The 27,172-nt window shown below is 43.2% G+C and overlaps 1 protein-coding gene and 1 pseudogene across 3 annotated transcripts in view; one reads left to right on the top strand and one right to left on the bottom strand.

Annotated features, from left to right (window-relative positions):
• Positions 1-4,029: 4,029 nt before the first annotated feature.
• On the bottom strand, positions 4,030-4,669 carry LOC108582838 (annotated as a pseudogene).
• Positions 4,114-27,172, top strand: part of FLT3 (fms related tyrosine kinase 3) — a 103,634-nt gene continuing 80,575 nt past the window's right edge. For 2 of the 3 annotated variants that reach the window (XM_021929520.2, XM_009191689.3), the window contains exon 1: positions 11,563-11,814. In XM_021929520.2, coding sequence (XP_021785212.2) covers positions 11,772-11,814 — 43 coding nt within the window. In that variant the 5' untranslated portion in view covers positions 11,563-11,771. Of the gene's footprint in view, positions 4,212-7,809; positions 7,963-11,562; positions 11,815-27,172 lie in introns of those variants that run through there. The other variant, XM_021929518.2, reaches the window with a different exon arrangement.

Below are 27,172 nucleotides of genomic sequence, written 5' to 3'. Positions count from 1 at the left end.
AGGTGTTGAATGTTTAGGAAGATTTAATACAATTCAATAATTTAAATTTATAAGATGATTACTTATCGAAGTACAAGATGAGTGTTTTAAATTTCAAAACCATATTCGATTTATAAATTAAATGACAATATTTGTAAGTTGAGCTCAAAAGCTTCAAAAAACTAAGTTCTAAAATTTGCATCCTTGGCCAGGCACGGTCGCTCTTACCTGTAATCTCAGTACTTTGGGAGGCTGAGGTATGAGGATTCCTTAAGCCCAGGTGTTTGAATCAGCCTAGGCAACACAGCGAGACTGAATCAGTAAAAATAAAAACACAATTAAATACATAAAATGTGTAGCCATAATAACTGAATATTAAAACAAAGATGCCTGGCCAGGCACAGGTGGCTCACACCTGTAATCCCAGCACTTTGGGAGGCCAATGTAGGTGGATCACGAGGTCAGAAGTTTGAGACCAGCCTGGCCAATAAGGTGAAACCCCATCTCTACTAAAAATATAAAAATTAGCTGGGCATGGTGGCCTGCGTCTATAGTCCCAGCTGCTCAGGTGGCTGAGGCAGGAGAATTGCTTGAACCTGGGAGGCGGAGGTTGCAGTGAGCTGAGATCATGCCACTGCAATCCAGCCTGGGTTACAAAGCGAGACCCAGTCTCAAAAACAAAACGCCAGGCATGGTAACTCGTGCCTGTAATCCCAGCACTTTGCGAGGCCTAGGTGGGCGGATCACCTGTGGTCGAGAGTTCGAGACTAGCCTTACCAACATGGAGAAACCCCGTCTCTACTAAAAATACAAAATTAGGCAGGCGTGGTGGCACATGCCCGCAGTCCCAGCTACTTGGGAGGCTGAAACAGGAGAATCTCTTGAACTCGGGAGGCGGAGGTTGTGGTGAGGCGGGCGGATCACAAGGTCAGGAGATCGAGACCATCCTGGCTAACACGATGAAACCCCATCTCTATTAAAAACACAAAAAATTAGCCAGGTGTGGTGGCGGGTGCCTGTAGTCCCAGCTACTCAGGAGGCTGAGGCAGGAGACTGGCGTGAACTCGGAGGGCGGAGCTTCCAGTGAGCCGAGATCACGCCACTGCCCTCCAGCCTGGGTGACAGAGCAAGACTCCGTCTCAAAAAAAAAAAAAACCAAAACAACAACAACAACAACAAAAAACAAAACCAAAGATACCTATAAAATGTCCAACAACATGTATTGGTTCCATAAATTATGATTCATCCATATCATGCAATGAGTAACTTAACAGTAATGTCGTGGCATAATCAACATGGACAATATTTGTTTTGTTTTTGTTTTTGTTTTTCGAGACGAAGTCTTGATTTTTTGGCCAGGCTGAAGCACAATAGCGCGATCACTGCAACCTCTGCCTCCCAGGTTCAAGCAATTCTCCTACCTCAACCTCCCAAGTAGCTGGGATTACAGGCACGTGATAGCACGCCAGGCTAATTTTTGTATTTTTAGTAGAGACAGGGTTTCACCATGTTGGCCAAGCTGGTCTTGTAAACTCCTGACCTCAAATGATCTGCCCACCTCAGCCTCCCAAAGTGCTGGGATTACAGGCATAAGCCACCACGCCCAGCCAATTTTTTTAAAAGTAAGCAAAGAACAAGCATGTATATGATAATCCTATTTATAAAATATATGTCTAGATCTATGTATAAAGATACGCGTAGAGAAAAAACTAGATAGACTGGCACCAAAGTGTAAATGGTTATCAGTTGGTACAGGTAATGTGAGTGTGCGTATAGATACTTTCCAACTTTTTTTTCTTTTTTTGCATTTAACATGTATACTTATGGTAGAAAAAGAATATTACCTTTTCTTTTCTTTTTTTTTTTTTTTGAGACAGAGTTTCACTCTGTCATCCAGGCTGGAGTGCAGTGGGGCCATCTTGGCTCACTGCAGCCTTCGGCTCCCAGGTTCAAGTGACTCTCGTGCCTCAGCCTCCCAAGTAGCTGGGATTACAGATGTGCACCACCTTTTTTTTTTTTTTTTTTTTTTTTAGTAGAGATGGGGTTTGACTATGTTGGTCAGGCTGGTCTCAAACTCCCAACCTCAGGTGATCTGCCCACCTCAGCCTCCCAAAGTGCTGGGATTACAGGTGTGAGCCACCATGCCCCACCGAGAATATTATTTTTAGTAGAAAAAAAAATAGGTAATGATCTGTAAGTAGCAATGGAGAAATAGAAGAATGCCAATATTCCAGGCTTCATCATATATGGAACTGGGGGAAATAAGAATTTTCCCCAACTGTAGCATTTGAAGAGCTACAGAGGAAGCAGTTTCCTTGGGTTAAAGCCAGGTTTCTAAGGGCCATAGTGAAGGGAATGTTTTATGGGCCACGCTTTTCACTGTGACCGTAGTATGCCTGGCACATGCTTTTATCAAAACCTCTGTAACACTTTGGTGCAAATATTTGTTGATGTGACTGTCAAGCAATATTATATTATATACCTTTGGGAATAAAGAATAACTATTTCTCTTATTGCCTCTACACTGTTATTTATTTATTTATTTATTTACTTACTTATTTATTTAGAGATGGAGTGTCGCTCTGTCGCCAGGCTGGAGTGCAGTGGCGCTATCTCAGCTCACTGCAACCTTTGCCTCCCAGGTTCAAGTGATTCTCCTGCCTCAGTCCCCCAAGTAGCTGGGGTTACAGGCACATGCCACCACATCCAGCTAATTTTTGTATTTTTGGTAGAGATGGGTCTCACCATTTTGGCCAGGCTGGTCTTGAACTCCTAACCATGTGATTCACCTGCCTCAGCCTCCCAAAGTGCTGTGATTACAGGCGTGAGCCATCGTGCCCGGCCCACACTGTTTTTAAAGTGCAGATCCTGATTTGAAGACCCTTATCCCCTAAAATAAAAATCCTGAAAATACCTCCTTACCAGATTGCCACAGCGATTAAAAATATCCCAATTGAGGCCAGGTGCGGTGGCTTACACCTGTAATCCCAGCACTTTGGGAGGCCGAGGCGGGCAGATCACAAGGTCAGGAGATCAAGATCTTCTGGCTAGCATGGTGAAACCCCGTCTCTACTAAAAATACAAAACATTAGCAGGGCGTGGTGGCGGGCGCCTGTGGTCCCAGCTGTTCAGGAGGCGGAGGCAGGAGAATGGCATGAACCCAGGAGGTGGAGCTTGCAGTGAGCCGAGATCGCGCCACTGCACTCCAGCGTGGGCCACAGAGGGAGACTCCGTCTCAAAAAAAAAAAAAAAAAAAAAAGTCCCAATTGAAGTAATCCTTTTTAGTTAAAACGTTATCTCCACAAACTGCACTCTGGAGCGCTCCTCATTCTCAGGAATGACAAAATGATGGTCACTGTTGAAACAGGGTGATGGATACATATATCATTATATTCTTCTCTGTACTTTTGTGTATGTTTGAAAATTTCTGGCCTCCAGAACTGTCAGACAATAAAGTTCTCTTATTTAACTCCACCCCCACCCCCAGTTTGTGGTACTTTGTTATGGCAGCCCCAGCAAACTAATACATTGTCTGTCGCCACGAATTCTAAGAAGATGACGATTTTGAAATCATCTTAGACATAAAGGAACACCTATCAATTATCATGAAATTCTGCAGTTGGAATTTTGCAGTTCACCTGTGTGCCATCAAGTTTGCGTAATGGAAACAGACTCCAAGGTTCTTTTATTGTTCATTCCATTTAGGTGGGTTCATAAAAACATAGTAAAGAGCAGCTCATGCGTTCTAAGCTGCGGTAGTTATCTTCCACACATTCAGGATAAGTTAACTTGTCCAATATTTCAAATCTTTTTTTTTTTTTCTCTTGGAAGAAAATGACTTTATTCTAATTAACTCACAAAGAATAAAATCACAACAACTATTTTAAGGAGGCCACACAAACATGTGCCCAGCTCCAACTTCTACAGAGTAGGAACACCTCCTTCCATTTCAATTCAGAAGCAAGGAAGCAACTAATGGTTACACTTTAGACCTTCACTATCAATTCTATTTTTATACTAAATTAACTTGGTTATAGAGCTGATTTCCCATTTCTCCAGGTTGAACTTCTTGATTAGGCCAATCCTTTTGCAAGTCAGCACTGTTTCAGCACCTCATTGAAACCCTCACAGAGCTTGATGTCATCCTGGTTCTCGGCACACTCCAAAAACTGTTTGATCGCATAGAAGCAAGGCTGCTGCTGCTGTACCAGCTGGGCTCCCTGAGGCTCCTGGTAAGTAATGTCAGGTCTCGCAGGCTCAGCATTACTTCCTCCACTAAATCCCCCAGTAATGGTGTGACCCAGTGTGTGCCCGACAGCAGAGCCCATAGCCACGCCAGCTGCAGTGGTTGCCATCTGGGCCATCAGACCTGGCTGCTGAGGCGCAGCAGCAGGACAGCCAACTGCAGATGGGGGTGCCGCTGCTGGTGGCTTAGCGGCTGGTGCTGGCCTGGGTGCAATTCTCATTTGAGGGGCCCGGCTGACCAGAGGGGTCATGCGGGAGGTCAAGCTTTGGCTTCCACGCAGCATGCTAGGCACGCGACGGCTCGGCCTTTTCTTCAAATCTTTTTTATTCAAAACCTTTTATTATAGAAAATGTCTAAGAAAAGTAAAATGAGCTTATATGACTGTGGCTCAGGTGCAACTACTGGTGACACATGGTTAATTTTGATTCCTCCACTTAAACCCTCCACATCAGATGATTTGGAAGAAAATCCCTGACTTTGTATCATTTTTTACAGCTTCACTGAGATCCAATTTACATGTCTATAGTTCACCTATTTAGTGTGGTTTTTAGTGTATTTACAGAGTTGAGCAACCTTCACCATAATCTAATTTTAGAATAGTTTCATCATCCCAAAAAAATAAATCCTGTTCCCATTAACCGTCACTCCCTATTCCCTCTCAACCTTCCCATTTCATATCATTTTATCTGTAACTATTTCATGTGTACCTCTGCAAAGATAGGAACTATTTTTAAAATAAATAACAATGCTATCATCAAACATATAATTTATTTTTTTTTAATGGAGATAGAGTCTTGCTCTGTCACCCAGGCTGGAGTGCAGTGGTGCCATCTTGGCTCACTGCAACCTCTGCCTCCTGGGTTCAAGCAATGCTCCTACCTCAGCCTCCTGCACACATATAATTTCTTATAAAATAATGTCAAAATTAAAACCAGTGATCACATTTTCCCAATTATTTTATGTATATTTTTCAGGTTACTTGAATCAGCATCCAAATAACATCTTTACATTGCAAGTTACAATTGCTTGATATTGTAATATACTTAATATATCTCTCAGGTTTCTTTTAATTTATAGGTTCCATCTCTTTTTTTTTCTTTTTTTCTTTTTTTTTTTTTTTTTTTGAGACGGAGTCTTGCTCTGTCACCCAGGCTGGAGTGCAATGGCCAGATCTCAGCTCACTGCAAGCGCCGCCTCCCGGGTTTACGCCATTCTCCTGCCTCAGCCTCCCAAGTAGCCGGGACTACAGGCGCCCACTACCTCGCCTGCCTAGTTTTTTGTATTTTTTTAGTAGAGACGGGGTTTCACCGTGTTAGCCAGGATGGTCTCAATCTCCTGACCTCGTGATCCGCCCGTCTCGGCCTCCCAAAGTGCAGGGATTACAGGCTTGAGCCACCACGCCCGGCCTCTTTTTTTATTTTCTTACAAATTTTGGTTGAAGAAACCAAGTTATTTGTTCTATACAGTTTCCTAGGGTCTGGAATTTTATTTTATTTATTTATTTATTATTTATTTATATTTTTTTGAGATGGAATCTTGCTGTATTACCCAGGCTGGAGTGCAATGGTACCATCTGGGCTCACTGCAACCTCCACCTTCTGGGTTCAAGCAATTCTCCTGTCTCAGCCTCCTGAGTAGCTGGGATTACAGGCAGCCACTACCATGCCCAGCTAATTTTTGTATTTTTAGTAGAGACAGGGTTTCACTATGTTGGCCAGGCTGGTCTTGAACCTCAAGTGATCTGCCTGCCTCAGCCTCCCAAAGTGCTGGGACTACAGGTGTAAGCCACTGCGTCCAGACTTCGGAATTTTAAAATTGTGTCCCTGTGTTGTTCTGTGTTCCATTATCCCACGTATTTCCTATACAACGGTAGTTGGATCTGGGATCTTCAGGTGTGCGCCACCAGGTCCTGGAATCTTAAGCAGATTCAGATATCATTTGTTTGTATAAGAATACCTTGTAGGTGAAAATGTGTCAAACTTATTTATTTATTTATTTTTAATAGACAAGATCTTGCTCTGTTGCCCAGCCCCGAGCACAGTGACAAAATCGCAGCTCACTGCAGCCTCGACTTTCTGGGTTCAGGCAATCCTCCTGACTCAGCCTCCTGAATAGCTGGACTACAGGTTTGAGCCACATGCCTGGCTAATTTTAATTTTTTTTTCTAGAAGTGGGGTCTCACTTTATTGTCCAGGGTGTCTCTAACTCCTAGGCTGGGTGATCCTCTTATCTCAGCCTCCTGAAGTGCTGGGATTATAGGCGTGAGCCACAGTGACTGGCTTCAAACTTCTTTAATTTTCCCTTTTTTTTTTTTTTTGACATGGAGTCTTGCTCTGTCTCCCAGGCTGGAGTGCAATGGCACCATCTCGGCTCACTGCAACCTCCACCTCCTGGGTTCAAGTGATTCTCCTGCCTCAGCCTCCCAAATAGCTGGGATTACAGGTGTGTGCCACTATGCCTGGCTAATTTTTGTATTTTTAGTACAGACGGGGTTTCACCTGTTGGCCAGGTTGGTCTCGAATTCCTGACCTGTGATCCGCCCACCTCAGCCTCCTAAAATACTATGATTACAGGTGTGAGCCACCGCACCTGGCCTTTAATTTTCTTTTGTTGTGAAACACATCATACAGCAGTGTGTAAAAATAATTACGTAGTTTAAAGAATAACAATAAAATGAACATCCAGCACCCACCACAGAGGTTAAAAAAAACAATAGGGTGTGGTTGGGCATGGTGGTCCACGCCTGTAGTCCCAGCTACCCAGAGGCTTGAGCCCAGGAGTTCAAGGCTGCAGTGAGCTATGGTTGTGCCTGTGAATAGCCATTACACTCCAGCTTGGGCAATGTAGCAAGACCTTATCACAAAACAACAATAGGGTATGTTAGCACCTTAGAGATCCCCAGTTTGTCTTCTCTAATTAAATCTCCTCTTCCCACCCCATACCAGAGGTAACCACAATCCTGACTTTTGTGATAATTATTCCTTTACTTTCCTTATACCCCTAAGAATGTACTCCTGAGAAAAATATCGTTTGCTTCTGTCTTTATGTCTATTATTCCATGACTTGCTTTTCCCCCTCAACAGTATGTTTTTGAGATTCATTCCTGGTGTATCAGGTAACTGTAGCTCATTTATTTACACTGTTATTTAATATATAAGCATTTTATTACAACTGTACTGCAATTTATCCTTTTGTTGGTGGGCATTTAGATTGTTCCCAATTTTTGATATAAACAATAATGCTATGAACATTCTTATACACGTCTCTTGGCACATATGTGTGTTTCTCTGAGGTTTATATATAGGGGTGAAACTGCTGGCTGGAGGATATGTTCAACTTTAGTAAGAGATGCCAAATTATTTTTCAAAGTGCTCACACCCATTCAGACGTCCACCAACTGTGTGTGGGTGTTCTCCATTGCTCTGAATTCTTGCCAACACTTTGTATTGTCAGATTTTGCCAATTGGTGAGTTCAAAGCCCCTATTAATAAAAGATGTGTAAAACTGTAGTATGAAGTTGATATCTCAACTGAATTCACGTGAACCCTATTCAAATATTCCTTTTGTTTGTCCCTTATTTTCAGGAGAACATAAAGCTTTGTATGTTAAAAATGACATTAAAATATTTCACCTGTGAGCTGCTACTGAAACTATGTCACAATTTTTGAAGAGAGAGAAGAAAGGCAGAGGAGATATTTGTGTGACTTAAGGGGTGGAAACATGGCATCAAGATGCTGGTAAGATAGATGACCACTTACTCATGGCTGTGTAGCAGCTAAGCATCACAGTACTAAGAATCTAGATAAAATACATCCTTTTGTGGAGTTAGCATTGGACGCTCCATTCAACCCAGAAACAAACTTACCCTTCTCTTTTCTGATTTCTCCTGTTTCACTTAATTTCTTCTGGTTGCTTTTGACCCTTTAAGAGTTTCTTTATTGCAGAATTCCTATCATGAGCTCTGACACCAAAATTTCATACTTGGGCGTGCATACCTGGGCGTGTAATCCAGGACTCTAGATAATCTCAGGCTACTTTCCTTAGTGTTGCTGTGAGGAAGAAATTAGTTCTCATATTAGATATGATTCTTGGCACATCTCAAAAAACCAGGGGCATTACTTCACCTTCTGTTAGCCTATACCTCATACTCCAAAATATTTCAGTCTATAAGATTTGCTCTTTCTAGAATTATTTTTTCCACCAATTTCCATGGAAAATCAAGTGTGCATAGAAGCCATTCCTGACTGGCTGTGGTGACCCACACCTGTAATCCCAGCACTTTGGGAGGCCAAGGCGGGTGGATCACGAGGTCAGGAGTTTGAGACCAGCCTGGCCAAGATAGTGAAACCCTTCTCTACTAAAAATACAAACTTAGCCGGGCGCAGTGGCGTGCGCCTGTAATCCCAGCTACTTAGGGCGCTGAGGCAGGGGAATTGCTTGAACCTGGGAAGCAGATGTTGTAGTGAGCCAAGATCGCGCCACTGCACTCTAGCCTGGGCGACAGAGCAAGACTCCGTCTCAGAAAAAAAGAAACCATTCCTAACTTCTCCTCTCTCACCAACACCCTTTTCATGGAGATCTCTGCCTTGTGTCCAAGATTCTTGGACAAAACAGCAGTATCTTTATGATTTTGTATCCTGAATACTGCTGCACTCAAGCTGATGTTCTGCAAATGTATAACAATCAGTTTCTTTTCTTTTTTTTTTTTTTTTAGTTTTTAAATTTTATTTATTTTTTTGAGATGGTGTCTCCCTCTGTCACCCAGGCTGGAGTGCAGTGGCGCTATCTTGGCTCTTGCAACCTCCACTCCCCAGGTTTAAGCAATTCTCTGCCTCAGCCTCCTAAGTAGCTGGGATTACAGGCACATGCCACCACGCCCGGCTAATTTTTTGTATTTTTAGTCAAGACGGGGTTTCACCATCTTGGCCAGGCTGGTCTTGAACTCCTGACCTCATGATCCACCTTCCTTGGCTTCCCAAAGTGCTGGGATTACAAGCGTGAGCCACTGCGCCAGGCCGAATTTCGTTTTATTTTTTTTTAAGACCAAGTCTTGCTCTGTTGCCCAGGCTGGAGTGCGGTGGCATGATCTCAGTTCACTGCAACATCCACTTCCTGGGTTCAAGCAATTCCCCTGCCTCAGCCTCCCGAGTAGCTGGAACTATAGGCATGTGCCATCACACCCAGCTACTTTTTGTATTTTTGGTAGAGACAGGGTTTCACCATGTTGGTTAGGCTGGTCTCCAACTTCTGACCTCAAATGATCCATCCGCTTTGGCCTCCCGAAGTGCTGGGATTACAGGCGTGAGCCACAGCGCCCAGCCAATCAGTTTCCTTTAAGACAGCAATCAAGCTTTAAATAAAAGGTAGTGTGTTAGGTCTTGGTCATTGGAAGCTCACTTTTCTCCCCATAACCAGCCCGTTTCATTGCCTTGTCTCCTCATGTTTCACTTATTTCAGGCCTTCTTCCTTCATTGCTGTTTCTGACCTAAGGTAGACACAAAACTCTTTAACAAAATTTTTAAACCCTCAGCAGCTACACAAAAACTTTAAAAATTTAAAATTGAGGTAAAATACACATACATAAAATTTACCATCTTAACCTTTTTTTTTTTTTTTTTTTTTTTTGAGACAGAGTCTGGCTCTGTCACCCAGGCTGGATGGAGTGCAGTGGTGCAATCTCAGCTCACTGCAGCCTCTGCCTCCCGGGTTCCAGAGATTCTCCTGCCTCAACCTCCCAGGTAGCTGGGATTACAGGCATGCACCACTACGCCTGGCTAATTGTTGTATTTTTGTAGAGATGGGGTTTCACCATGTTGGCTAGGCTGATCTTGAACTGCTGACCTCAGGTGATCTGCCCGCTTCGGCCTCCCAAAGTGCTAGGATTACAGGCAGGAACCACCGCACCCGGCCTTAGCTATTTTTAAGTGTACAGTTTAGTAGCGTTAAGTACATTCACATTGTTGAGCAACCAGTCTCCAGAACTCTGTTCATCTTGCAAAACTGAAACTCTGTATCCAATAAACACTGGCTCCCCATTTCCCCCTGCCCCCAGCCCATGGTAACCACCATTCTACTTTCTGTCTTTATGAATTCGTAATGGGATACAGCATTGTATGTTTCGGGACTAGCTTATTTCACTTAGCATAATGTCGTCAAGATTCATCCATATTTTAGCATGTATCAGAATTTCCCTCCTTTTTGAAGCTGGAAAATACTCAGTCGTATGTATATACTGCATTTTTGTTCATCATTCATCTGTTGTGGACATGGGTTGCTTCTACCTTTTGGCTACTGTGAATAATGCTGCTTTAAACATGGGTGTACAGACATCTCTTCAAAACCCTGCTTTCAATTCTTTTGGCTACATGACCAGAAATGGAATTGCTGGACCATATTTTTTTTAATTTTTCGAGAAACCTCTATAGTGTTTCCTATAGTGGCTGCACCGCAGTAGACAATTCTAAAGTTTCGGCCATGTCCTGGGGGAAAGAATTACTGTACTGTAAACAACATCTAAGGAAAATAACTGTATGGCCAAGAGTAAACAATTTTCATGCTTTATTAGAAAATGATTAAAATAATTAAGAGCATGGAATTCCTAGAATTGGGAGAGACATTATAAACCATTTGGTCTACTACCCCTTTCCTTTACGATGAGTAAACAGAGGTTTGTGGAGGTCAAACGGCCAGTTAAGTAAGGGAAGAACCAGAATTGGCATCCAGAGCTTTCCAATCTTCAACTTATTGCAGGAAAATAATAATAATTTTCAACTCGAAAAATTATGCGAAGAAGAAGAACCATTGAGCGGATGATTCGCAACTTCCTCTGGGATGTATTTTCTGTGTGTTTTGTTTTCAGGGGTGTTTGTTAACCTCCCTATGCCTTGGTTGACATTGAAACCCTGCCTGTTTTTCTTGCTCCCGCCGCTGACTGGGTCCTGGGCATCCTAGGAGATGGAGGGAGAGACAAAGGAAATCAGTCCACAATTAAGATCCAGGGGGAATGGAATGAGACCCCATGCTCGCCTGTGCGCTGGACGGAGTCGCCAGCGTGCCGCGCGGATTCAGCGCCCTTCTCAGGGCCTCAAAGATCCCAGAGCGCTAGAAGGGTGGTTTGTGGCTCCCTGCAGTCCCCACGCCCCGGATCCAAACGACAGAGTTCGGGGACTCACAGGGGCAGCAAGGAGGCAGAGCCACGGAGCCCGTGCAACTTCTCCAGCGGGACCGCGCCCAATCTTCCCCGCCGCAGTCGGGGAGCCCCGAGGGCCGCCAAGCGCAGGCTGCGGACCGCGGCGGGCACGTGGGCTCGGCTGCAGCGCTGCGCCAGGCACCGGCTGCTCGGCTCGGCCCAACCTCTCCGCTCCCGCCTCGGCCCCTGCCTCTGGGGAGAGGGTTCCTCCCCCCTTCCACTTTGCACCAGTCCGAGGGAATTTGCGGTCGGTGACGCGCATCCTTAAGAGAGCCACCTGCAGCGCGGGGCGCGCCGCTCCAGGCGGCATCGCAGGGCTGGGCCGGCGCGGCCTGGGGACCCCGGGCTCCGGAGGCCATGCCGGCGTTGGCGCGCGGCGGCGGCCGGCTGCCGCTGCTCGGTAAGGCCCCGCTAGCCCGCTCGCAGCCCCTCGCGGCCCCTCAGCCCCCACCCAGCACTGTGGACCCGGGCGCGCGCCTCCTCCGGCCCAGCCGCCTCGCTCCTCCCCGCGCTCGCTCCTTCCATTGCCTCCCGCGCCCCTCCCCTCTTTCGCGCCCTCCGGACTCGCCCACTACTTGCCCGCGGCCCCGGCTTTTCCCACCCCGCGTCCTCTTCCCTCTTCTCCGACGTCCCTCCTCTGGCCCGGTCCGCGGTCCCGAGTGGCGGCCCGGACTTTGCAGACGGCCTCCCCGAGGCGCTGCGCCGGGTCTGGGGCAGCTCGGCCCGCGCGCTCCGGTGCTGGGCCGTCCGTGGGAGTCTGCGGCCGCGAGCTCTGCGCCAGGTGGCCAGGGACCTCTCCTGGACCGACCCCTGGATACTGTAGACTCCTGGGTGTCGTCGTTAACTCTTCTTTTGAGGTTTTGATTTATAGAGGGAACTCTGATGGAAAAATGCGTCCGGGTTCTCCCCTAGAGCGAGTCGTCCTCAATAACGATACACCCCAGCCCCGCCGAATTTTGGTTGGATCAGCGAATAGTTTACCTAGGAAATATTATGCAAACAGATTTATATATTAAAATACTAGCTGTCTCTTTCTTCTACGCTCTTCTTATCCTGGCATTAAACCCCAGTGGGGTTTTCAAGGACTCCGAGGACTGTCCCCAAAGAATCTGCTGGGTAGCATAGTTATTGGAAAAAAAAAAAAAAAGCTTCCGATCGGTTCGTGTCAGCTTTCTATTTGGAAGGATGAGAGGATTGAATCGAATTTGGGTTGAAGGCGACAGAGTTCTGGGAGCCCGGGAGCCCGGGTCCCTGTCCTAGGTCTGCAACCTTGGGACTGACACTCACCTCCCCCGGCCTCCGCGTCCTCATCTGTGCAGTGAGGGAGTCCGTGCGTGTCCCCTTCAGCTCTGAAATGCTAAGACTTGAAGTCTCTGTGGTAAATAGAGAAAATACTTGCAATATAGAAGTGCAGGAATTATATCTAATAGCTTTTGTTACAAATAATTATGAAATATAAAAAGTAAAAAATGTAAATCAAGGGAAAAAAGTGGAAAAACATTTTTAAATTTTAGTTCTTAAACATTGTAGTTTAGTTCTCAAACATTTATCTTTACTAGTTAGTAAATCTGTAATTTCAAATGTATAGTACAATGTGTTTTTCAGATTCCATTAATACAAAATGTTAGCTTTCTATTATGTATGATATTAAGTAGTAAGGGCATTTTTCAGAAGCATAATGGGCTTTCTAAAGGTATAAGCGTCAATACTTGCAACTATATTTAAGCTGTATTGAATTCTTTTATATTTAGGAAAGAATTCAGAAATTTCTATATCTTTCTCCAGATATTTCTAAATGAAGTATAATTGGCACACAGTAAATATGCACAAATATTAAGAGTACAATTTCATTAGTTTTCATATATGTGTGTGCCCAAATAACCATGATCAGACTGAAATATAAAGCAATTCTAGCTCCAACCTCTCTGTCAGTGCTCCCTCCCCAGGTAGCCTCTATTCTGACTTCTGATGCCATAGGTTACTTTTGCCTGTGTTTGAACTTCATGTGAAGCAAACTATCATCGTGTGCTCTTTTATGTCCAGTTTCTTTTACTCAACATTATAATAATAAGATTCAACCTTGTTCTCTGTAGCAGTGTGTTTTGTTTTTTTTTTTTAATTGCCAGTACCATTTCATGGTATGAATAGATGTTATAATTTATTTTATCCATTCTGTTCTTGAAGCACATGGAAGTTGTTCCAATTTTGTGTAATTATGCATAGCACTGCTGTGAACATTGTTTTATGTATGGTGGACATAAACACCGTATATGAAGGATTATGCCCACACGTAGAATTCCTGGATCATAGGGAAGGGATATGTTCAGTTTTGATAGATACTGTCAAACAGTTTTCCACAGTGGTTATACCAATTTCCACTCCCACTAGAGTGTATGGCAGTTCCAGTTCCTCACATTTTTGTCAACACTTGCTATTATGGATTTTCTTGAATAAAGAAAGATAAAGTGAGAAGCTTAAACATGAGAACTTTAAAATGGTTAATAGCCTTAAATTCCTTGAATTAGAACATGAGATCCCAATTTCCCTTATATTGTAAACAGTACTTTTTTTTTTTGAGACTGAGTCTCGCTCTGTCACCCAGGCTGGAGTGCGGTGGTGTGATCTCAGCTCACTGCAACCTCCACCTCCCAGGTTCAAGCAATTCTCCTGCCTCAGCCTCCTGAGTAGCTGGGATTACAGGTGCGTGCCACCACACCCAGCTAATTTTTATATTTTTAGTAGAGACGAGGTTTCACCATGTTGGCCAGGCTCATCTCGAACTGACCTCAAGCAATCCACCTGCCTCAGCCTCCCAAAGTTCTGGGATTACAGGTGTGAGCCACCATGCCTGGCCACGCCCGGTCTTTTATTCATCATTTATGAATAATGAAGAAGCTTTCCAAGTGGCATTTAAAGGAGAGGAACATGTTCCCAATGGGCTTTTCTGCATTATGTGCTGATATTGGACAGAGAGAAGTATTTCAATATTTTAAGAGCTGTGATACTACCTTTTTCATTAGTGTTAAAAAAAATTCGTATTCAAAGCCTTGAACTGCACATTTGAGTTGCCATCCTTTTCCCTTGTTGCTTATCTTCCTTTATTTGCCTTCTTGGAAACTCCTAGCCCAAGGGGGAATGATTCAGGAGAAAGTGGAGGGAAGGGACACTCAGCAAAGCTTGGTTTGGATTGAATGTGAGCCCAGACCTGCCGACCTGACTTTAAGGTCCCCTCTGACTCTGAAAGTCTAGCTCTATTTTTTGCCATTATATAGGTGTAGATTGGATATTCATTTCTTTTTAGGTACTTCACATCTATCTATAGTAAATTATCCTCTTAGGTTTAATTGTGAACTGCTTGCCTTACATTAAAAATGGATTAACTTTTTATAACTAAAAAGGCACTTTCAGTAACTCTTAGCTGTTGGTAAAGATTTGTTATTGGATTCTCCTGTTGTTTAAACTGAAAAACAATCAGGCAATGAAATATTAAATGTGAAGGAGGAAAACTTACTTATATTCCAAGGGAAGACTTCGGATAAGAAAAATGAGGAGAGAACATGCATTAGGAAGAAAAAATCCGTTTTTATTTAAGAAACTTTAATTTAATACCTATTTTTTTCCTTCCTTCCTTCCTTTCCTCCTTCGTTCCCTCCCTCCCTCTCTCTTTCTTTCTCTCTTTCTTCAACCTCCTGGGCTCTAGCAAGCCTCCCACCTCAGCCTCCTGAGTACCTGGGACCACAGGCACGTGCCACCACACCTGGTTAATTTTTTGAAAAATTTGTTGGTAGAGATGAGATCTCACTGTATTGCTCAGGCTAATCTTGAACTCCTGGGCTCAAGTGACCCTCCCAAAGTGCTAGGATTACAGGCGTGAGCCACCATGCCTGACAGAATACCTATTTCTACTATTTCTTGCTGGGCACAAGGGGTACAAAGTTTAAAGAGATGAGGGTAGGGGAACTGGTGTATAAATCACCAATTTTATTCTATTTAAGAAATGCGTGGTCATTGCCTTTCCCCAGGAAAAGTATTTCAGTATGCTTTCTTTTAGTTAAACCTTCCGACACAGTTATTATGATGACTAAATATACATTAAAAATTGCATGAGTCTGGCCAGGCGCGATGGCTCATGCCTGTAATCCCAGCACTTTGGGAGGCTGAGGCGGGCAGATCACTTGAAGAGTTTGAGACCAGCCTGGCCAACATGGTGAAACCCTGTTTCTACTAAAAATACAAAAATTAGCCGGGCGTAGTGGCGGACGCCTGTAATCCCAGCTGCTTGGGAGGCTGAAGCGGGAGAATCGCTTGAGCCTGGGAGGCAGAGGTTACAGTGAGCCAAGATCGCACCATTGCACTCTACCCTGGGTGACAGAGTGAGACTCCATCTCAAAACATAAATAAATAAATAAATAAATAAATAAATAAATAAATAAATAATTGCGTGCATCAGTGAAGGAAGCTTTAGCCAGGTCAGAAAAGGGATCCCACTTTTTGCCCCCTTAAACTACTTTTTAAATTTTTTTTGAGACAAGACCTGTCTCTGTCACCCAGGCTGAAGTGCAGTGGTGTGGTCTCAGCTCACTGAAACCTCTGCCTTATGGGCTCAAGCAAGCCTCCCACCTCAACCTCCTGAGTCGTGGGACTACAAGCATGCACCACGACACCCCGCTAATATTTGTATTTTTGGTAGAGATGGGGTTTCACTGTGTTGCCTAGGCTGGTCTTGAACTCCTGAGCTCAAGCAATCCTCCTGCCTCAGCCTCCTCCCAAAGTGCTGGGATTACACATGTGAGCCAGTACGCCCAGCCTAAAACTACTTAAAAATGGAGATATAGTGCTGTCTTTAATGCTCATGGGAAAGAAAATGCTCTTCCATTTAAAGTAAAAGGAACAAACTGTTCCAAAGTTAAATATGGCCATCTTTTAGGTCTTGTGAAGAAGTATTTTTCCAAATTGTTCTTTAAACAAAGGTATCGACTACATTTTACTGCGGGAGGGTATTCCTGCTCATTTGAGAAGCCCACAAAATGCCTCGGCTTCGGCAACATATCCACGGTTCTTTGTGTTCCTCTCATCTCATCCTTGCATGACTCTTGGCAAGCAGTGTGACGGTAACTAACCCCTAGCATTCAAGTTCAAAATTACAATCTTGCTGCCTCCCCACATGCCTACCAGATATTGCCTTAATCTTTGGGCAAAGATTTTGATTTGACAAAAAGCAAATAATCTCAAGAGTATTGTATTTTATCATTTTTCTTAACTTTGAAAGGGATCTTGTAGATAATAGGAATAAGAATTTGAAGAGGGGGCCGGGCAAGGTGGCTCATGCTTGTAATCCCAGCACTTTGGGAGACCAAGGTGGGCGGATCACGAGGTAGAGAGATCAAGACCATCCTGGACAACACGGTAAAATCCTGTCTCTACTAAAAATACAAAAATCAGCTGGGTGTGGTGGTGCACGCCTGTAGTCCCAGCTACTCAGGAGGCTGAGGCAGGAGAATCGCTTGAACCTGGGAGGTGGAGGTTGCAGTGACCCGAGATCGTGCCACTGCACTCCAGCCTGGAGACACAGCGAGACTCCTTCTCAAAAAAAAAAAAAAAAAAAAAAAAAGAAAAAAGAAAAGAATATGGAGAGGGGGAACTGAAGGGCTGGAAATTGGAAATTGGCTTAGCTTGGTCTTGCCACTGTGCTGTATCCTTTATTCCCTCTGAAATAGCAAATTCTTGTGAACCTCACAGTAGGTGGTTTGTCTGAGTAGAGCTTTTTGGTTTTTTGTTTTTTCTTAAATACCCAGACTGCTCACCTGCAAGCTTTTTGGTTTTTATCAGGAGACTTTGTGATCTTAAGATGTTTTTCTATGATGCCCAGAAAAGCTGTATCCACTTCTCAGGTAGTCATAGTTATGGGGTCGAAGGTTTTTCTGTCTTTGGGGAATCTGCGAGTTTTATACCTAAGTGATTTAGTTATTCTTGGTTGATACTTTCTATGGCTGTATTATCAGTGGTTTTGAAGTAATGAAAGCTTTTGTAGAAGTCACTACTGGTTACTAATTTGACTCACGCAATTCTGTTCTATTAGTACCAACACATGTGAAGGAAATTTTAAAATAAGATAAAGTAGGCAGAGTGCAGTGGTTCACACCTGTATCCCCAGCATTTTGGGAGGCCTAGGCGGGAAGATCACTGGAGCCCAGGAGTTCAAGACCAGCCTGGGCAATACAGCGAGACCTGGTCTCTACAAAAAAATTAAAAAATTAACTGAGCGTAGAGGCACATGCTTGTAGCCTCAGCTACTCAGGAGGCTGAGACAAGAGGATAGCTTGAGCCCAGGAATTTGAGGCTGCAGTGAGCTATGACCATGCCACTGTACTCTAACCTGGGTGGCAGAGCAAGATGCTATCTCTAAAAAAAGAAAAAAGAAAGGAAAAAAATATATAAAGTGCACACAGTGTTCTTTTGTGGCCACAGAAATTGCATAAGATCCTAAAAGAGGAACCATGGTTTTTTTTGGGTTAAACAGTAAAAATATATATATTTTTTCTGCTGGCATTATAAGGTCAATTGGTAGCCAAGAATCTTTCATAGAATTATTTACAGTCTATGCTAAAGCAGGCTTTAGTGTATAAGATAGTCACTGAATTCAGTCTTCAAATATTTTGTTATTTGATTTATGCTTTTCCTAATGTTTGACATTATGTTCTTGGAGGTAATGCCCGTAGATATATTAGGACTAACAACACATTTAGGAAACGTGCTGTTTTCTGTGGCAGGGAATGTCTCTGCACTTAAGTTCCTCATTTGTAAAAAGGAGATAAGCAGTATCTTACTCCTTCATCAGAAAATACTTGTAAAGCACAGCTGCACTCTTTGTTAGGCACGTGTTTTGCAGAAAGAAATATATGAAGTCTGAAGAAATTAGGATTTGGAGTCACAAGATTTGCCTCCTTCTCTCCCTCCCTCCCTTCTTTTTTAATTCCCTCCCTCTTTCCCACCCTTCCTCCTTCCACAGATGTTTTTGAGCTCTATCTATGTCTAGGACCTGTGTTAAATGCTACACAGTACTGTTTCCTGCCCTCAAAGTATAATGTTCGGGATGTCGGTGGCAGCAGGTCAGACATATAGAAAGAAATTTGCAGTGGAGTTTTAGAAATATGCACCGTGGCTGAACCTCTAACCCAGACTGAGAAAGTAAAGCAAAGCTTCCAAGAGAAGGTGATGCCAGAGTCATACTGAAGAGAAGTAAGACTTGTCAGAGAAAGAAGAGGGTGAGGATGTTCCAGCTAAATAGGACAGCAAAGAAAAAGGTACAAATATGTCACAGATAGTAAACTATAATTTCATTACGAGTTGTTGTGACACAATGTATAAGGTCACCAGGATTAGAGTAACTATCATTTATAAAGTTGTAATTCAGCAAATTATTTAAAGATTTCTAATGAATAGCTTTAAAAAAAGAAAATTTAGGGTTGCCTGAGCATAATGTGTACTGTGTAAGGGATACTTTGGTGATGTGTTAAGTGGTTGGACTTTATCATGTAGACCAAGAGTCTCTGGATGGTTGGTCTGACGTGGTGGTCCATGCCTATGGTCCCAGCTACATGGAAGGCTCGCTTGAGCCCAAGAGTTCAAGGCCAGCCTGGCCAACATAGCAAGATCCCATCTCTAATTAAAAAAAAAAAAAAGAGGCCAGGTGTGGTGGCTCACACCTGTAATCCCCGCACTTTGGGAGGCCAAGGTGAGTGGATCACTTGAGCCCAGGAGTTTGAGCCCAGCCTGGGCAACATGGCAAAACCCCATTTCTACCAAAAAATATGAAAAAAGTTAGCCAGATGTGCTGACACGTGTCTGTAGTCCAGCTACTAGGGAGGCTGAGGCAAGAGAATTGGTTGAGTATGGGATGTGGAGGTTGCAGCGAGCTGAGATCACACCACTGCACTCTAGCCTGGGTGACAGAGTGAGACCCTGTCTCAAAAAAAAAAAAAAAAAAAGTAGTCTCCAGATGGATTTTAGGGGGTTTGTTATATCTTCCCTCTGTGTGTGTATGTGTGTGAGTATGCTTTTTTTTTTTTTTTTTTTGGAGAGTGAGTTAATTGCTACCTTCAGATTTTCAAAGGAGTCTGTGACTCAAGAAAGAGGAATCACTGCCGTTGGTTCTGGAGGGCTTTAAGCAGAGGTGTGACATGCTCTGATTTGTATTTTAGAAAGACAATTCTGGTGTCTGTGTGGAGGATGAATATGGGGCCAACAGGACTATGGCAGGGAAGTTGTTGGCAGTAGTCCAGGCCAGAGATGACAACGAGGGCTTGAATTAGGGCAATGGTGATAGAGATGTGGAGCTGAGAATTGCTTTGAGAATTATCAAGTAGTCAAAATGTTAGCTGAGCATGGTGGTGTGCACCTGCAAGCTCAGCCACTCTGGAGACTGAGGCAGGAGGAGCGCTTGAGCCCAGGAGGTTGAGGCTACAGTTAGCTATGATCCTGCCACTGCACTCCAGCCCGGGTGGTAGAGCGAGACCCTATCTAAAAATAAAAGTCAAAATGTAAGGGTTGGCAATTGCCTGGGTAATGGGAAATGAGGGAGAGGAAGGAGTCAAAAATGGCTTCTGGGTTTCTGGATTCTGTGACACTGGAGGTTTTACTACTGAGGAGGATGGGGGGAGACAGAGGAGAGAGGGAGGTAGGAAGAGGTAGGGCTTAGGGAGGAGAAAGGTGAGTTAAATTTCCCTTTGAGTTTAAGGTTCCTTGGTGGGGGCTACCCAGATACATAGTTAAAGACACAGAAGGTATAAATTAGGAACTTGTGAGCAGATATATATTTTTTTATTTTATTTTTATTTTTTGAGATGCAGTCTCGCTCTGTTGCCCAGGTTGGAGTGCAATGGTGCGATCTCGGCTCACTGCAACCTCTGCCTCCCGGGTTCAAGTGATTCTCCTGCCTCAGCCTCCCGAGTAGCTGGGACCACAGGCGTGCTCCACCACTCCTGGCTAATTTTTGTATTTTTGGTAAAGACAGAGTTTCACCATGTTGGCCAGGCTGGTTTTGAACTCCTGACATCAAGCAATCCACCTGCCTCAGCCTCCCAAAGTGCTAGGATTACAGGCGTGAGTTACCACGCCCGGCCTATTTTTTATTTTTATAGAGATGAGGTCTTGCTGTGTTTCCCAGGCTGGTCTTGAACACCTGAGCTCAAGCGATCCTCCCACCTTGGCTTCCCAAAGTGCTGAGATTACAGGCGTTAGCCGCTGCACCCAGCCTCACGAGCAGATAGACAGTAGTTAAAATTACAAGAATTTATAGAGAAAGAACATTGAATGAATGAATTCAGAGAATGAAATCTTAGAGTTACCCATTCTACTGCCCTCATTTACCACAGGAAGAAAATGGGGCCCAAAGAGGATAAATGAGTTGCTCAAATTCAGTTTTCAAAGCTGGTAACTTTCCAAAGAGGGACTTGGAACATTGGTCTCCAACTCTTTGCCCCGCAGAAGACAGCTTGAAATTGAAGTGTCTTGACATCCTCTGGTTTGTTTCATAATGTGTAAATCCACAACTCTTTGAAGTTTTAGATTATTGTCAACTTTTTGTTTTTTACTTACCCCCACCCCCATCCCAGTACTGTCCCTTCACAGTGTGCCACTCTGAGAGCTCTTTTTCAATTCCAGAGTTGTTCTGACTGCTCAGAATGTGTTTGGAACTGGATTCTGGGAATTTCCATTACGGTTTTAGAATGAATTTTTGGAAAGAACCTTAATATTGATGGTGGCAAATTTCCTTTGGCTTTTTTTTTTTTTTTTTGAGGAGAGTGGGTGGGGGAACAGGTCTCACTCTGTCACCCAGGCTGGAGTGCAGTGGCATGATCTTGGCTCACTGCAGGCTCCACTTCCTGGACTTCAGTGATCCTCCCACCTCAGCCTCCGGAGTAATTGAGACCACAGGTGTGCACCACCACACCAGGCGAATTTTTGTATTTTTGGTAGAGGTGGGGCTTGGCCATGTTAGCCAGTCTGGTCTCGAACTCCTGAGCTCAAGTGATCCTCCTGCCTCGGCCTCCCAAAGTGCTGGGATTACAAGCGTGAGCCACTGCGCCGGGCCAGCTTTTTAAAAAGTCAGGTTTATTGAGGTACAATTTTCATACAGTAAATTTCATCCTCTTTAATATGCAGTTCTATGAGTTTCAGAAACAAATACAGTCATGGAACTGCCACCAATATCAAGACATAGACATTTCCATTCCCCTTAAAAGTTCTGTCATGGCAGTGTGCAGCGGCTCACGTCTGTAATCCCAACACTTTGGGAGCCTGAGGCAGGCGGATCACGAGGTCAGGAGTTCAAGACCAGCTTGGCCATCATGGTGAAACCCTGTCTCTACTAAAAATACAAAAAATTAGCTGGGCATGGTGGTGTGCGCCTGTAATCCCAGCTACTTGGGAGGCTAAGGCAAGAGAATCATTTGAATCTGGGAGGCGGAGGTTGCAGTGAGCTGAGATTGTGCCACCGCACTTCAGCCTGGGTGACACAGAGAGACTCCATCTAAAAAAAAAAAAAAGTTCCCTCAGGGCGGGGTGCAGTAGCTCAAGTCTGTAATCCCAGCATTTTGGGAGGCTGAGGTGGGCAGATTATTTGAAGTCAGGAGTTTGAGACTAGCCTGGCCAACGTGGTGAAACCTCATCTCTACTAAAAAAAAAAAAAAATACAAAACTTAGCCGGGCATGGTGGCAGGCGCCTTTAATCCCAGTTACTCGGGAGGCTGAGGCAGGAGAATTGCTTGAACCCTGGAGGCAGAGGTTGCAATGAGCGGAGATCACGCCCCTGTACTCCAGCCTGGGTGACACAGCAAGACTCTATCTCAAAAAAAAAAAAAAAAAAAAAAAATTCCTCATGCTCTTTTGTTGTCAACCCTGATCCCTACAGCAAGCCCCCCACAACCAGTACTCTCTTTCCTGTTTTCATCGTTTTCCCCTTTGTAGAATGTCATGTAAGTGGAATCTTATGATATGTGGCCTTTGAGTGTGTTTATTTCACATAGCAGAATTATCAGATTTATCTGATCAGATGAGTGTTACGTGTATCAGTTATTTTTTCTTTCTGGTGCTGAGTAGTATCCTATTGTACGGATAGGCCTCAGTTTGTTATTCATTAACCAGCAACTGGTCATTTGTTTGCTTCCAGTTTTTGGCAATGATGAATAAAACAGCTATAAATATTTGAATACAGGTGTTTTTGGTAAGCATAGGTTTTCATTTCTTTTGGGTAAATACCTCAGAGTGGTATTGTATGGCTGCACTGGATGCTAAGTGAATGTTTAACTTCATGAGAAACTGCCAAACTGTTTTTCAAAGTGATTGTACCATTTGTCATTTACCCCAACAATGTGTGAGAATTACATTTGCTCAAGGTCATCGTCAGCATGTGGTATTGTCAGTTTTTTGGTTTGGGTTTTTAACCATTCTAATAGCGGTGTAGCAATGTGTTACTGTGGCTTAAATTTGCATTTCCCTAATGACTAATGATGTTAAGCATCTTTTCATGTGTTTAATTGTCATCCTATGTTTTGTTTGGTGAAGTGTCTCCCAAAATCTTTTGCCCATTTTAAAAATTGGAGTGTTTGCTTTATTATTATTGGGTTTTAAGGGTTCTTTGTGTATTATGGATACAAGTCCTTTTTCACATGTGTAGCATCAAAATATTTTCTCCAGTCTGTGGCTTGTCTTTTCATTTTTTAAGAATGTCTTCTGGGCTGGGAACGCTGGCTCATACCTGTAATCCCAGCACTTTGGAGGCCAAGGCAGGCGGATCACCAGGTCAGGAGTTTGAGACCAGCCTGGCCAACATAGTGAAACTCCGTCTCTACTAAAATACAAAAAATTAGCTGGGTGTGGTGGCGGGTGCCTGTAATCCCAGCTATTCGGGAGGCTGAGGCAGGCGAATCGCTTGAACTCGGGAGGTGGAGGTTGCAGTGAGCCAAGACCACACCATTGTATGCCAGCCCAGGCAACAGTGTTAGACTGTCTCAAAAAAAAAAAAAAAAAAAAAAAGGTTTTCTGATGGCTCACACCTGTAATCCCAGCACTTTGGGAGGCTGAGGCAGGTGGATTACCTGAGGTCAGGAGTTCAACACCAGCCTGGCCAACATGGCAAAACCCTGTCTCTACTAAAAATATGAAAATTAGCCAGGCATGGTGGTGTACACCTGTAATTCCAGCTACTTGGGAGGCTGAGGCGTGAGAATTTCCTGAACCTGGGAGGCAGAGGTTGCAGTGAGCTGAGATTGTGCCACTGCACTCCAACGTGGGCAACTGAGTGAGACTCTGTCTCAAATAAATAAATAAATAAATAAATAAAAGAATGTTTTCTGAGGAGCAAACGTTTTTTGTTTTGGTGAAGTCCACAAGTGGAAAAAAATTAACTCTAGACTGAGCACTGCTCTGATCCCACCTAACCCAGCTTAAATGCAAGACATGAAAGAACAGAGTGCTCACCATAAATTTAATTGCATCCCAGAAAAAAGTTCAAGAATATTTAACAGAAGACAAAAGCATCTGGCACCAGGTAAAATTCACAATGTCTGACACCCAGTTATAAATTTACTAGACAAACAAAGAACAAGAAAAATTTAACTTAAGGAGAAAAATCAGTCACCCAAAAGGGACCCAGAAATGACATCAAATGTGGAATTAGTGGGCAAGAAAATTAAAACGGTTATTATAACAATATTACATATATTTCTGAATGAGGAAAGATTGTACATGTTAAGAAGAGACATAGTAAATATAACAAATTACCCAAATTGAACGTCTAAGGATGAAAACTCAGTTACACTGGAGAGGATTAGTGACAGATTAAACATTGTAGGAGAAAAGATTAGTGGACTTGGAGGCATAGCAACAGAAAATATCTAAAATGAACAGAGCAAAAAAGACCAAATAACATGAACAGAGAATTAGGGAGGTACAGAACTTTAGGTGGTCAGATATACATGTAATTAGAGTCCCTAAAGGAGAGAATGGGGGAAGGAAGATGACAGTAAAGACATTTCAAAAATAATGGAGGAAAATTGTCAAACCAGATAAAAATGATATACCTATGGGTTCAGGAAGCCCAGTGAAACTCAAGCACATGACTCATGAAAACTACAAAAGGCTCATTATCATCAAATTGGTTAAAGCCAGAGACTAAGAGAAAATCTTAAAAGCATCCAGAGAAAAAAGATACATTCATTTGGCAGACTTCTTGTCATGAACTATGTAAGTCAAAAGAAAGTGAAGAAGCATTGCAACATCTTTAAAGAACTGAAGGATGCTTTGGGAGGCTGAGGCAGGAGGATTGCTTGAAGCCAGGAGTTCAAGACCAGCCTGGGCAACATAGCAATCCACTGTCTCTACAAAAAATAAAAGAATTAGCCAGGCATGATGGTATGTCCTTGTTGTCAAAGCTACTTCAGAGGCTGAGGTGGAAGGATTGTTAGAGCCCAGGAGTTCAAGGCTGCAGTGAGCTATGATCATGCTACTGCACTTCAACCTGGACAACAGAGCAAAACTAATAATATACATGTGTGGTTCTATATCCAAAAAAAAAAAAAAAACAAAAAACCATCTTTCAAAAATGAAGAGAAACAAATAGTCTTTCAGATGTACAAAAACTGAAAGAAACAATCACTCCAGACTGGCATAATAGGAACTTTTTTTTTATTTTTTATTTTTTTGAGACAGAGTCTTGCTCTGTCGCCCAGGTTGGAGTGCAGTGGCACAATCTTGGCTCACTGCAAGCTCCGCCTCCCGGTTTCTCACCATTCTCCTGCCAAACTACAGGTGCCCAACACCACGCCCAGCTAATTTTTCATATTTTTAGTAGAGACAGGGTTTCACAGTGTTAGCCAGGATGGTCTCGATCTCCTGACCTTGTGATCCACCTGCCTCGGCCTCCCAAAGTGCTGGGATTACAGGCGTGAGCCACCGTGCCCGGCCTAATAGGAACTGTTAAAGAAAGTTCTTCAGACAGCTGGGCATGGTAGTTCATGCCTGCAATCCTAGCACTTTGGGAGGCCAAGGTGGGCGAATCCCTTGATGTCAGGAGTTCAAGACCAGCCTGGCCAGCATGGTGGAACTCCATCTTTACTAAAAATACAAAAATTAGCTGGGTTTGATCGTGCAAGCTTGTAATCCCAGCTACTCAGGAGGCTGAGGCAGGAGTATTGCTTGAACCTGGGAGACGTAGGTCGAAGTGAGCAGAGATTTCACCACTACACTCTAGTGTGAGTGACAGAGCAAACTCCATTTCAAGCGCACACACACACACACGTTCTTCAGACAGATGGAAAATAATACAAAATAAAAATCTGGATTTACACAAAGGAATAAAAAATAGTGGGAATGGAAACTATTGAGTAAGTATAGCCTTTTTTTCTTATTGTTTAAATCTCTTTAAAAGACAATTGACTGTTTAAAGCAATAATAATAATAATATCTTGTGGGGTTTATAAGTTATGTAGAAGTATAGTGTATGTCAGCAATACCTCAAAGCCTGAAAGAAATGAAATGGAAATATGCCAGCGTAAGGTTCTAGTATTAGATATAAAGTCATATAACATCACTTAAAGGTAGGCTGTGTTATGGTAAACATGTAATACTATGAACCTTAAACCGACTACCAAAACAAAATAAAGCATTATAGCTAATAATCCACAAAAGGAAATAAAGTGGAATCATTTTTTAAAAAGCTCAGTTATTCCCCAAGGAGGCAGAAAAAAGAGAAGAAGGGAATAAAAAACAGATGGGACAAATGGAAAACAAAGAACAATATAGTGGATTTAAATCTAATCACGTGAATACTTTCTGTAAATTAAAATGATCTAAATATCATGATTAAAAGGCAGAAGTTTCAGATTTGGCTAAAGAAAAGTAAGACCCAGCTCTATGCATCATAAATGAAACCAGTCCTGGATATGTTTTTATAATGTAATTTTTTATTTAAAGAAAGGGTCTTGCCATGTTACCTAGACTGGTCTCAAACTCCTGGGCTCAAAGTGATCTGCCCACATTGGCCTCCCAAGGTGCTGGGTTTACAGGTGTGAGCCACCATGCCCAGCCCTAGTCCTGAATATGAAGACACAAATAGGTTAAAAGTGAATGGATGGGGGAAAAAAATCCCATTTTAGCACTAATCAAAAGAGAGCCAGAGAGGTAATAATATTAGGCAAAGTACATTTCAGAGAAAAGAATATTGCTAGGAACAAAGAGAGCCATTTCATAATGCTATAAGGCTTGATTCATCAAAAGGGCATAAAAATCCTAAACGTATGCACCTAATAACAGAACTTGAAAATACATGGGTCAAAATCTGATTGAACTGCAAGGAGAAATAAACAAATACACAATTATATTCAAAGTGTACGACACTCCTTCTCCTTCAATAATTGATTGAACAAGGACAAATAAATAAGTAGGAGATAGAAGACTTGAACAAGCAACTTGACCACATCACGTTTATGGAACATTCCACCTAACAATAATCACAATAGTCAAATACACATCTTTTTTCTTTTCTTTTTTTTGAGATGGAGTCTCGCTCTGTTGTCCAGGCTGGAGTGCAGTGGCACAATCTTGGCTCACTACAACTTCTGCCTCCCGGGCTCAAGCGATTCTTCTGCCTCAGCCTCCCGAGTAGCTGGGACTGTAGGCGTGTGCCACCACACCCAGCTAATTTTTTGTATTTTTAGTAGAAACAGGGTTTCACCATGTTGGCCAGGCTGGTCTCGAAC

This window comes from Papio anubis, chromosome 15 (genome assembly GCF_008728515.1).
Source record: "Papio anubis isolate 15944 chromosome 15, Panubis1.0, whole genome shotgun sequence".
Lineage (NCBI taxonomy): Eukaryota > Metazoa > Chordata > Mammalia > Primates > Cercopithecidae > Papio > Papio anubis.
This window is presented reverse-complemented; position numbering and strand designations above follow the sequence as displayed.